Source organism: Cynocephalus volans, chromosome 4 (assembly GCF_027409185.1).
Source record: "Cynocephalus volans isolate mCynVol1 chromosome 4, mCynVol1.pri, whole genome shotgun sequence".
Classification (NCBI taxonomy): Eukaryota; Metazoa; Chordata; class Mammalia; order Dermoptera; family Cynocephalidae; genus Cynocephalus; species Cynocephalus volans.
The window spans coordinates 67,956,519-67,970,101 of NC_084463.1; the positions used below are offsets into that span (position 1 = coordinate 67,956,519).

General features: G+C 37.0%; 1 protein-coding gene across 1 annotated transcript in view; it reads left to right on the forward strand.

Moving 5' to 3' along the window:
• Nucleotides 1-13,583, forward strand: part of GUCY1A2 (guanylate cyclase 1 soluble subunit alpha 2) — a 276,535-nt gene that overhangs the window by 20,520 nt on the left and 242,432 nt on the right. Inside the window, exon 2 of the mRNA XM_063094613.1 lies at nt 8,025-8,086. Coding sequence (XP_062950683.1) covers nt 8,025-8,086 — 62 coding nt within the window. The remainder of the gene's footprint in view (nt 1-8,024; nt 8,087-13,583) is intronic.

Consider the following 13,583-nt stretch of genomic DNA (forward strand, 5'->3'; position numbering starts at 1 on the left):
GTGGTCTAATCACCAGTATGTTCTGACTCTGTATTTACAAGGCTAGACTTTGCTGTGCTGTACTTGAAAATGGCCCTGAGAACTATGAACTTCTTATGAGTGTTTTTCAGATGGGAAAATGGAGACTTTTTCCCCCTCACCAAGATTTCTTACTCCCAGGTGAAGAGATTTTGGCTAATTTTATAAAAAAAAGGTCAGTAGCACAGCTGGGCTTGAAATACAGCGTTCCTGACTCAAAGTTCTATATTTAATTTGTAGGTTTATTTAGTTTTTATTTTTTTTTTGGTTTATATGTAGTAAATTTAGTCAGAGGCTGGGAAAGGGTATATTATGTCTGGATATTTAGCAAGATTGGTGATTACTACAATTACATCTCTTTCAGAAGTAAAGTGGTTGTTTGAAGTGACTTATTATTCTGATTAGTCTTGTTAATCATGTCAGTCTACAGGTCTAACTATAAAGATAGGGTTTCTAACATTTAATTTTGATAACTTTAAGTTATGTAATTTAGCATAGGGTGTCCTAATAAGCAAAATGCTCTTATATTGTAGAGAAAATGGTTATCTACATTTAGTGATTTGGAGGTTGATGATGAGTCCCTTGCCCCATCAATTTATCTTTTACTGAGAAGCCTGTTTAGCAATATTTCATCATTAGAGATTTGGACCATCTTATATATTGTAAAGAAGCTCATTCATGCCATCAGCAACCTTAAAAGATTGAGGGTTGAGTTTTTGAGGGAAAGGAGGGGAGATTTCTACTAAGTATGATCTGAGATCGGGGGAGGATTTGAAATTTTGATGAGAGAAAGAAAATATGCAATGAATGATTTTTGGATGCCTGTTGTGGGACTTTAGATTATGGTGGTAGGGATGTGGCCCATCAGAAGGCAGCATAAAGACACTGGGTGCCCTGAAGGTGGGAAAGAGGTGAGACAGAGGATGAGAGAAAGCTAAGGAAGGGAAAGTGGAAATGTACTTAAGATAAGACTTACTTTACGATTTGCTTACGGTCTTCCTTGTTGATACAGGTTTGATTCAAAGAACGTTAAGTATGTTCTCAAGAAGCAATCAATTAATTTGAATACATGTGATTCTTTAATTTTATGTTAACATTAAACACATTTTTTTCTTACTGAAGACACTTTCCTGGGGGAAGATATGCTCTTTTTTATAAAAGAGGGGTTCTTTACTTATCAGCCATGTGATGTGGAGCAGATCACCTCATCTAACTTTGGCTCATTTTCAGTCAAAAGATGATAAATAACACCAGTCTGGCTATTTCACTGGATTGGCCCAAGGATCAATTAGGATAATATGTATTAAAAAATGTGAACTGTAAAGTGTTCAACCAAGGACAAAACACTAAATAGTATATGCAGTATAGTTTTTTTTTCTATTACGAATATTTATGAGATACAAAGCTAATTGTCACCCCTTGTGCCCATGATGTGAGGGCCAGATTCATACTGGCAGCATGCCCCTTACCGGAAATTACTTTTGTACCCTGTGTCCCCCACCCACTTATCCCCCAACCTCCCTCTCTCTCCTGCTTTCCCCCCACTCCACTTTGTAGCCCTAGGAATGATCCCTCCCTCTGTAAGATGAATGAACGCACTACTGTGGTCTTTCTTTCCTTCCTTCTTTCTCTCTTAGCTCCCATATATGAATGAGCACATGCAATATTTATCCCTCTGTGCTTTGCTTATTTCACTCAACATAAGTTTCTCTAGGTTCGTCCATGCTGTTACAAATGCAGTACAGGTTGAAGTGTACATGCCCGGACTCTGGAGCCAGATTACCTGGGCTTCAATCTGGTTTTGTCCCTTTAAACCTGTGCAACATAGGCAAATTAAACTTTCTGTGTCTCAATTTTCTCACCATAAATTGAAGAAAATAATAATGTTGATGTGAAGATTGAAGGAGTTATATATGTAATGGGCTTAAAGCAGTGCTTGGCATAAAGTACAATAACCACACTAGCTATTGTATTTTTACGTGCAAGTCAGCACAAGACTGAATACTGATTTATGTACATGAGAGTGAATTACTTTGAAATTAAGAAAAATTCTGTTTATGCTTCAAGCAATGTATCATTCAACCCATATCATTTAGTTTCTAACACTGATAGCTATTTTTTTCATATTTAAATAAGTAAAATGATATGGCTGCTTATGGATTTTTCCTTAAAGACAGACCTATGATTTATGTTAAATCTGTATCTTTTGGGTATGTGTTATTGGCAGAAATGAGAAATTTGTTTTTGAATTACCTGTGGGGTTTTTTTTTTTTTTTTTTTGCTTGATAAAGTACTATGTGTATCAAATAAGAATGTAGAATCATAGAATGTGAAAGATGGGAAGGACTCTCAGGGCATCTAGTGGAAACGGGACGCACTTTGCAGACAGTCCTGGCTTGCAGTGATTTATTCACTTCTTGGCTTCGTAAGTACCACAATATTCACTTTGGTGATCTTGTGGTACTTACTCAACCTCCCTGAGCCTCTACTTCGTCCTCTCTGGAACATGTATTTTTTTTTTGCAATGACAGCCGTTTCTCACTGTGCACGCGCACACACACACATCTTGACTCTCTGCCTCCTGCCTGATCCCCGCACCATCTGGCATGGATATCCAGAGCAGGGACTGTGTGGGAGCCTCAGCAGGACTGTCTGAGCCTGCAGGGCCAGCTTCTGGGAACTGTTTCCTCCCACTCCTCAGGGATCATTTCTCTGGGTTTGTTGGGACTGTTTCATGGCTGGCTATTTGGATCCCATGACCTTTCATGAGCATAACATCTCTAATCTGTGGGGGTCAGCCACTGCTAGCCAAGTCGAGTGAAGCTGTTAATGAGAGTAGAGATGAAGGTGGCTTCTTGTTGCTTGCTACATGAAGGAAGATTTTGGGTACCCTCTGTTTGAGTGACAGAAATACTTGTGCAGGACACAGATGGCTGCTTTCTCTTCTCAGCTGTCTTCCTATCCATTGCTTCTTTGTGCTGAGTCAGGATAATAGGAAGCCACTATCTCTTAGTTTGGGGGAAGCAGAGAAAAATCACAGACTTCTTTGATTTTCTTTTTATGATAGAAACTGTAAATTTGTCCCCTTCTCTGCCCATGTCTCTTAGATCCTCCAGCATAGGGCTATAAAATTATTAGGCCACACAGCTCTTCTGTGGTACATTCTTTGTGTCCAAGGAAGGAAGTTCATGGGTTGCTTCTTATTAGTTGTAAAGTATAATGCCTGGGGTCTTGATCTTAGCTATGGTGCTTCAATGTCCTTTCTGCACGTAGGTCTGGCCTTACGACTATCCTCAGTGTTAATTTTGAGAAGTCTGCTTTTGTCATCATCTCTTTGGACTGATCTTACTGTTTCATTGGAAATATTTTTAAATCCAGCTGCCACTCTCCTGTTTTTCTCTCTACTAGAATTGGTAGCCACATATTATCAGGAGTAGTGGTAACTCTGTTGTTTTTTGTTGTTGTTGATGAAGGTCTTGAAACATTGCACTTGTGGGATGGGTTTTCGAACCTACATCTTGTGCTGCTTCACTAGATGATGAGATGCTTGAGGGTAGAAGTGACGTTTTTCAGCTTAGCATAGCCGTAACTGCCTACTATGCACTAGAGACTTTGCTTTAATTATTTTATTTGATTTCCATGGAAAGTGTACACATAAGGAATCTTATTTCAGAGAGCTTAAGTAAATTGCTCAAGTTCATCTAGCTAGTGAGTCACAGAACTTGATTTTGAACCCAGTTTAAACTTAAAGCCTCTTTTCTAAATCATTTTTCTAAACTTTCTCTTGGAGAGTTAGAAAAGCTGTACATTAGAGGAATGGGATCTTGGCCTGTACAAGGTTAGATGGTACTCTGAAACAGGGGACAGCTATGGAGCTGCATTCTTAAAGAAGAGGATGGAAAGTCTGCATGTCTTCAAAGCCTGAGCTTTTTCCACTAATGTGCATTGACTTGGGTCACTGGCATGCATGGGCACTTACTCTACCACCCTCAAGGAAGAAGTCACCCCTCTGAAAGGCTTTGGCCCATTTGTGGGTCATCATTTTATGTTTTTTACTCAGGTCAGAGAGACAGATTATGGGAAGAGGCCTCTCACTGATAAGGCTGTGGGTTGAGGCAATCAGGCAAACTCTGTGGTACACTTGAGTGAATCCATGGTGGAAAGACATTCTGAAAGGTTAGGACTGTGTGGAAGTCAGCCTCAGCTAGCTGAAGATCAGGAGATACTCTGGAGTCAGCCCCTGTGCTTGGTTCAGGCCCACTGGCTTTGGCAAGAAACAGGAGTGTATAATAAAAATCAGTTATCCTCAAAATTATTAAATATTTAGCTAAACTTTTTATTTGAAATTCTTTTTAGAACTTTTGTCCTGAATACTATTCTGCCACAGAAAAGAATGAAATTTTGTCATTTGCAGCCACATGGCTGAACTTAGAGAAAATCATGTTAAGTGAAATAAGCCAGACACAGAAAGAGAAATACTGCATGTCCTCACTCGTAAGTGGGAGGTAAAGAATAAACAAATAAATAAAAAAAGAAAGAAAGATATAACAATCACAATAATATCTTGAACTTGCAAAAAAGAACAGAACTGATGTTACTGGAGGTGAATAACGGTAATGGGTAAAGGAGGAACTGGTAGAGGGCCCCCAAAAATGATTACACTGTATAATGTTGATTATACTAATTATCCTGATATGAACATCAAACATTGCACACAGGTATTGATATTCAACTTCTCTGTACCCCATAGATATGTGCAATCAACTAGGGTTAGGGTTAGGGCTACAAAAAAACACACAACAACAACAAAAACTTTTATCCTGAATAACAAATATAACTTTTTTTTAAAAAATTTATTTATTTTTTTTTTTTAAATTTTATTTTGTTGATATACATTGTGGTTGATTATTGCTCCCCATCACCAAAACCTCCCTCCCTTCTCCCTCGCCCCCTCCCCCCCAACAGTGTCCTTTCTGTTTGCTTGTCGTATCAACTTCAAGTAATTGTGGTTGTTATATCTTCTTCCCCCCCCGACAAATATAACTTTTTAAATGATTCTATTTTGCAATGTTTTGTACATAAATAAGAATATGTATAACATATATATATAACTGAACCATAATAAACACCTGGGAATAACTTTCCAATCTTCCTATGTAACCACTGTTCTAAATTTTGTATTTATCATGCCTTACTTTTGATAATTTTACTAAATGTGCTTGTGTATATCTGACCACATACTTAGTATTGCTTGGCTTTGAATTTTATAAAAGTGATATCATACTGTACACAACTTCTAAACTCCCTTTTATTTCTAAGATTCAACCATGTTTTGTGTGTGGTTGTGATTTATTCATTGGCACTGCTATATACTATTTCATCTTGTGAATATACAATAATTTAAAAATTCACTCTCCTGTCTATGAATAGTTGGGTTGGTTCTACTTCTACTACAAATAATTCTTCTATAAAAAAGTTCTTGTACACACACACACACACACACACACACACACACACAACTTGAAGTTTTGTTGGTTGTGCTTGGAGAAAACCCCCTTTTAATGTGTTTGGAAACTAAATTTAACTCCTGTTGGGAGAGGAAGTAACTGCTTCACACTAGAAAAGTCATCTCTTTAAAAGGCTTAACTCTTTTCATAAATGTGTGCTTTTTAATGACTGGGAAATTCCTAGTACAGGAAAAAAATGTCCTTTTGTACAAATGAGGTCATTCTGGTCTTAACTGACCCTGTGTACTCTAGTTCTTGCTTTCTGTTCCATGTTTTGTGACCAGAGGTTATTGGAAGGATAATCCCTCTGTGGCTATTCACTGCTTTGGGGGCATGTTGCCAAAGAGAGTTATCTTAGAAACTGCCAAGCCAGTGTAAGAGGCCCAGATCCCAGGAGTCCTGAGCCAGTGACAGATAATGAGTTGGTTTAGATAGGCCATGGGTTGGGTTGTCACAGTGCGCTTTTCATGTGTACTAGAACTGCTGTGTTTGCTTCATTCTCTTTACATTTCTAAACTGCTCCACTGCTTCTTGGTTCAGAAATAATCTTTCTTTCCTAGGGGCATCCCATTTTCCTGCTTTGATTCTATCCTGATGAGTAGAAGCATCTGTGCCACTTTGAGGTCTGTTTATCTCATTAACCTGGCGTAAATGAAAAACAGCTGCTGAAGGAAGTTGCTTTCTATCTTTTCCTTTGAACACTTGGAGACTGATTCCTCCTAAAATTAATTTGTGAATTGGCTCGGCTAACGTGAAGAATATGTCTGAGGCCTTAGTTTTGTGCTGAGAAAGCATTCTCCTACATGGTATTGTGGAGGAGATGCCTCTGATTTAATTTAAGCTCACTTTCGTCTAGCATTAACCATTTCAAGGGCTGACCAGTTAGCTCAGTAGGCTAGAGTGCAGCCTTATGACACCAAGTTCACTGCCCAATAAACAAATAAAATAACCATTTCCAACCAAGGAGGAATGTTAAAGATTTGAAGAGTATTAGATAAGGAGATTGTTACAACTATCATGGATGCCTTTATAAAGAGATTAACTTGGAGTAGGTTCTAGTAAAACTTGACGTAGACATCTGGGGTCTTCTTTAAATGATATATTTGTAAGACAGCCACTTTGAAGGATTAGGGATTGGAAACTGATAGTTATTAACTACTTCTTAGGTATCAGCTCTGTGCTAGACCTTTTCTGCAGATTACCTTCGTAGAGGAACTAGGTTTGTGAGGTTAATTAGAAGCAGCACGCGACATTATCAAGCTACTGAGCTATCTCACATCTTGAAGGTTCTGTGCTACATTCATTATATTCTCCTAAAATTTGTCCTTGGCTTTAATGGATCAATGTTTTGATAAGCCTCTGGTTGATTTTTCTGACTGATTGACTGCAGATTTTTATTATGTAAAAAATTTGCTCTCTTGCCACTGAGAATTTGGTTCTTCTTATCATAACTTCTTAATAAAATCTCCATTTTGGGATCTTTGTGTCCCATTCATGGCTCCATAAGTCTGAAACTCTAAGGTCAGTCTCTGCTGCCTAAATAAGTCTAAGAATAATTGGTTGATCTGGGATTAAGAAACTCAGTCTTGAGCCATCATGGCAAGGAGAGGATTATAAAATTCAGTTGTAAATGAGCTGTTTAGGTATTTGCTGCAGACCTCATATTTTACCCAAAACACCTGTGGCCTCTCTAAGAGGCTCCAGAAAGAACCCTTGCTGGAAATCCCTTGGGACATTAGGGAAGTCAGTCTGATTCCTGCTTGAAGGGACGACCGTGGGGCCCTGGACCACCTGCTTCTCATCCTCCATTAGTCCCCTCAGATATGGAACTAATAGAAAAAAATGAAAGATCATCTAAGTTTAAAAGTACCTCTTACTATAAAGTTTACTGTTTTAACTCAATTTACTGCTAATTGCTAGACCATGCTTGAAAGCCTTGTTGAAACATTACATTTTGTAATGGTGAATACGCTAATTATCCTGATTTGATCATCACACATTGTACACAGGTATTGATTTTCAAATTTGTACCCCACAAATATGTACAATCAATTATGTTTCAATAAAAAACAAAAAGAAAATATTAAGACGTGCCATTTAATTTCAGCTGGTCATTACCTCATGTAGATTACAAATGCTGGAAAGGAAGAATCATGACCCATGTTTCCGCAGTACACCCTCCTCACTACCCCCAAGGCCCAAGTTTATTGTGCACAGCCAATGAGTATTTTATTGAACTTAATATCTGATATAAAAGAATTGAAAAAAAATATGGCTAGCAAATACTATTATACTTGAAATTGGGAAATTCTGGGTAATGCTGAGTACCACATATTAGTTCCTGTGGGGAAAATGCATGGCAGGATGCAAAATGGGTTAATATTGTAAAGTGAAAATTCTCATGAGATAAATCAGAATCGATGTATCTGCCTACAATGCTCAGGATGGGAATGATACTTGATTTGCTGATAATGTATTATTATTATTATTATTCTGTAGCCTCAGACGATACAGCAAACTCTCAAGAGGACATTGCAGTATTATGAGCATCAAGTTATTGGGTAAGTAAAAATGGATTTTGGTCATTATTGGTGGCAAATTAAGCGTAATTACTCAGACATAGCTTGAGCATGTAGTTTTCTGCTACCCACGTCAACCTTATTGCATAGTGGCTAGTTCTCATGGTGTGAGTTGGGGACTCATGGGAGTCCCTTGGAGCAATCCTATGTTTTATTTGTGTTTAATTCTTTTACATGAAATTCCCTTTTGTGTTGGTATTTCTTTTCTTTTTCTTCGTGTGTTTTTGCCCTCTCATTCCAACACTGAATCCCATAATCTTACCTTACTAATGTGGTAAGATTTATTGGTACCAACTGAGAGGCTTTGAATAGGATTTTAGAATCCTTAGTAGAGTTTAACCAAAATCATTGCAAGCTTAACACAGTTCAGTGAGAGGTGCAGGTTTAGCAAGAGTCACATACTACATGTTTTTCTTTACTATCCTGTCTCTGTACGTGTTGTGATCTGATATAAAGTAAGAAAACTTGAGGTGAAAAGATAGGAATTCAAGACCTCACCAGCACATAGAACCTTTAATAAGTAACTTTATCTCTTTTATAAAACATGGTGTGATAATAATAAATAAATCAAAGATTAAATGTCATGATTAAATGAGATATTTTCAATGAAAGTAATTTATAAGCAGAAAGCTCCAAATAAAAAGCAATTGGGAAATACAAAAGCCTAAGTTTACTTTCTCACGTAATCTAACTTTTTAAATTAGACTCATTGACAATAGAGGCAATGTATATTTTTAATTTAACTTGTTAGTGTTCTGTATGTGCTGCAGTGATTTTTCTTTGTGAAATTTTAAGAACTTTTGAGGAGACACAATTCAGATTCTGTTAATTCTCAAAATGCTGTCAGGAATCATTTCACATTTAAGGCTAATAGTCATTGCCATGAGGATCAAGAACATATTTTTGGCTATTAGGGTATAGTGTGATTTTTCTTCCCACAAAACAGTAGGGAAGGAAACTTAGTGGAAAAATAATTTTAATACCTAGTACAATGCCATATATGTTTTAAGTGCATGATGATTATGTTAATTGTCATTTCAAAGGGAATTGCTTTGCAACTTTGTCATACTAATCCTCAAGAGTGCAGTACTAGGAAAAGCATATTATTTAAACTCATGAGATCGCTTTTAGTTTGAGGCCATTAGTGATTTCAAACGGTTTATCCTAATGGAGATAAAGAATGTCAAATTAATCTTTTCCCACACATTCTAAAATAAAACTTAATCACTCTCACTGAATTTTCAACTTTCAAAGTATGGTGTTTGGATTCATTAATATACTTAGAACAGTTCCTCATATGTGACAAGTTTTCTCTGATGTTTATTTTTGTAATTATTATTAATATTTTAATGACAATACCAGTCATCAAACTCAAATCAGTTTTTAGAATTATGAATGCTCTCTGTTTTGAAATCAAATAATAACTGATGAAACTTTCTCATTTATGAACTAAATTATGTCTTCAAGGCAAATTGGAGTGGGACTGTTATAATGTGATCAAAAGAGATAACCAAACTATGTTCCTGTAATCAGCAGAACATTTTTTTATCCATTAGTAGGATGGAGTTCTCTTTTACCTAACTAGTAGTCTCAACTTGCTCTTCTCTTTGTCTGTGCAGACATGGCAGGTGGTGAGTCTTTGTTCATTGCCTAAATGTTCTTTTCCTAGTTCTGCTTACTGTAGACACAGTCTAAAGAAAACAGAGAATTTGACTGCAGCATGGAAAGGTGTCTTGATGTCCGACTTGATCCAAATAGACCTGTTAGCATGTTTTGGCTGACTTCCAGGACTTGAAGTACCTCTGCTCACGGCCTTTATTTGTACTTATGCTGATGAAGACAAAAAAAGCTCATTGGGAGCAATTTTGGCACCTTTACCTTTCTTTACTTGTCTTCCTTTTTCTTCCTTTTTTCCTCATCAGTGGCTTCCCTGTCCAACTCCCTGTTTTGCCTTTTAGACTCCACCTTTCTGCTTTTTTATCTCTCTTTTCATAGCTGAAAAAGGAGAGGAGCTAATATCACTAACACTTGGACTAAAATGTATTCGCACCTGTGTTATTCCTCTTAAGAAAACACAATTTAAGGCTTTTTATCTCTGTGAATAGGAATGTATTTCTTACAGTTAAAAGGATTTCAGGCAATTGAATGTAAGTGCTGACAAGCATTATCTCACATATTTTTGGGGGAGGTGAGGGTGGGAAGGAGATGCTTTTCCTGACCTCTGAAATTGGGCTTGCCTAGGGCCTGTCTTGAAGTAATTCAGCTTTCAGGTAGGTGCCTTGGATTGAACTGATGAATCAGGGCAGGTAACAGAGTATGAGCTAGCCCTTCGATTTTAATTTCTAAATTTAGCCTCCAACCACTATCCTTCCCATCCTCCTTTTCATCTCCTTTAAAATTCTGCCCTTAGGCCTACTTTACCTACCAGAGCTCCAAGATTGCACAGATCTGCTTTTTGAATTCTTGTACCTGTTGCCCACAAAAACACTCTGAGGCTTTCTTTCTTTTTTTTTTTTTCTGTCTTACAAGACCAAGACTTGAATGTACAGAGCAGCTGTTCAAAGTGTCACGGACGGAAGGATTGGGAGGGAGTCGTTGATGGAGCCTCTTAATAGGGAGTAAAATAGCCTCTTTGTACCTCGGCCACTTTATCTTTAAACATTTATTCTATTCCTTAATTTATCCATTCACTCATTCACTTATTTATTCATAGAGATCATTCAAGCTGGGCAAATGAGTGCTAAAATAATTTATTCATGCAATGTGATAAATCTTCTCTTCATCTCCACTGTTATCATCATCTCTCACCAAGAGATTCTGCTCTAGTTTTCTGACTTCTACTTCTGCCCCCCAGCATCGTATTTTCACCACAGCAAAGGGATTAAAAAATCTGACCATACTTGAAATCAATGGTTCTCAAATGTTAATGTGTATCCAAATCACCTTTCAAGCTTATTAAAACACAGATCTGGCCTCACCACCAGAGTGTCTGATTCAGTGGGTTCAGGTGAGGCTAAAGGATGGGCATTTCTAACAAGTGCCCAGGTAATGCTGATGCTGCTGGTCCAGGAATCACACTTTGAAACCCCTGCTTTAAACCAGATAATGGCTTATTATGATAGAATAAAATCTGAATTCTTCCTGTGATCTGGCCTCTGCTTACCTCTCTAATGTCATCTTCTTCCACTACCCCTTTCTCATTCCACTCCAACCTTCTGTTGGTTTCTCAACTATACCAAGCTAACCTCAGGGCCTTTGCACATACTGTTCCATTTTCTTAGAATGCTCTGTACGCAGATATTTGCATGGCTTATTCTCTCTGTACATTCAGGTCTCGGTTCAAATATCATCTCTTCAGAAAGGCCTGCCCTGAGCACCCAAACTAAAGAAGTCTTTCATTCCCTACCTCAATCTCCACCCCAGTCATTTTCTATTATACTTCTATTATACCTCTATTATTTCTTTTCATAGTGCTTATCATTAGCTGATATTTTATTTTTTTGCTTATTTGCCTTATTTACTTCTATGTTCCTGTGCCTTCTAAGTGATTGGTACATAGGATAGACTAACATTTTTTTTGAGGGGGTGGTGAATGAGTGAATAAATTGTGCCTTAGAGGTATGTACACAGATTTTCTTTTAGGAGCATAGTGGGTAAAAGAGTGAATTATGCTTGGGAAGGGGCTATAAAATGAAGGATTGAAATAATCTTCAGAGTTCAGTACAGTTCTAAAATTTATAGTTATAATATCCAGGACCCTTTTCTTTAAGGCACAAATTACACTGATTTATTTGCATCATTTTCCATTTATGCTTAATATTCTACCTCTGTGTGTCAGGTTGACTTTGTGGTAAACTCTGCAAATTCATACTCACTCTGAGAGCTTCATGTTTGTGTAGCACAGTCTTCTCTCAACCTAGAATGAGTGAGGGGCATCAAATGTGCGTCTTTATGTTAGTTGCTCCTTAGCTTGAGTATCTGGGGAATGGGTTAACTTTCTTTATGGGGTGGGAAGAATAGTGAGAACTGAAAGTGTTCACTTTAGGAATTCAAAGGAACTCAAAATTGAGGTATATCTGTCTATTAGGGCATTTTTTTCCTGATGTCATTCTTGCTAATATCTTTTGCTTTTTCTTCTGTCTGTGTGTCTTTGTTGTGGAGAAATTGTGCTTTGGCAGTAGACATCTAAGACTTACTAGGCTTAAAGTAAGGTTCTGCTATTGAATAATCTTGAGCAGGTTACTTTAAATCCCTGAGCCTCAGTTTTCTCTTTCTCTCTCTTTTTTTTTTGCACTAAAGATCTCACTTGGCTTTATTGTGATTCTAGAATTGGGCAACAAGTCATTCCATAAAATAGAATAAGCGTTCCCAATTTTCTCATTTTCAAAATGGGAATAACAACAGGGTTGGAGTGAAATTTAAATGAAATGGTAATATAATAATGTGTTATATAATCACATTAAGTAGTTAATGTAGTACCTGGTACACAAAGTTTGTCAACATGTTAGTTGAATTATTACTACCAGTATTAGTATGGACTCTTTTGCACTTCAATTTTTGTTGTTTGTCTTTCCCTTTATCCTCTTACTGTATCCTTCCACTGTCCTCCTTGGGCCTTTAAAAGTTTAGAATCAGGTGCTTAGCATCAGGAGCTAGACATGCCGAACTCATGTTCATCTTACAGAGAATTTCTTTTGCTTCAGATTTTTTTTTTTTTGACCTAAATTCCTGTCTCTGGAGTGCCTGACCCAACTGCTCTTACTCATGTTTATACTACATGTCTCTTACTGGTCTATGGCTCACAAAAATGGATTACTATGGCAGTGTGGACAAAGCAGAGATTTCTTTAGCAAACTATCATGGAAAAAACATGATAAAATTTCTCTGAGATATATCGCTCATTCATTACATATTTTAAATAGTAAAGCATAAAGAAATATGTATTCAGAATAATACCCTTCATTTAATACTTTTTTGCCAGAATAGGCTTTGTTGTGTTAATATCACGGGCAGGACTTCTGCCAACCTCATATTAGCCTGGGACACCATTTCCTGTAGTCATCTAAAATTAAATTTTATTACCCTGATGATCACTGTGGGCACTATGTTTGTTTTGTGCAGCCAACCTTCTGTTCTCTTTTTCTTTTGACAATTGAAGAGAGATTAAGCCAGAATAATTTTAATAGAACATTAGAAGTGAAATTGAGAGTGGGTGAACCCTGAGTATTCCGGGAAACAAACTTCGAGGATATTATTTATGCTTTTATGGTCATATTTTGTGGCTGTAAATTATTGTACCTAAAAAGTGATCTAGCTTCCTTTTTATATATTTATGTAGAATAACTATATCTTTTTGAATAAAATCAAGTTAGACAAAAGCTTATATCTATTGATTGCTTGCTATGTTTGAGGCAATATGCTGGGTACTTTACATGTGTTATTTTATTTAATCCTAATCATATATGTCATAGGTTCATTT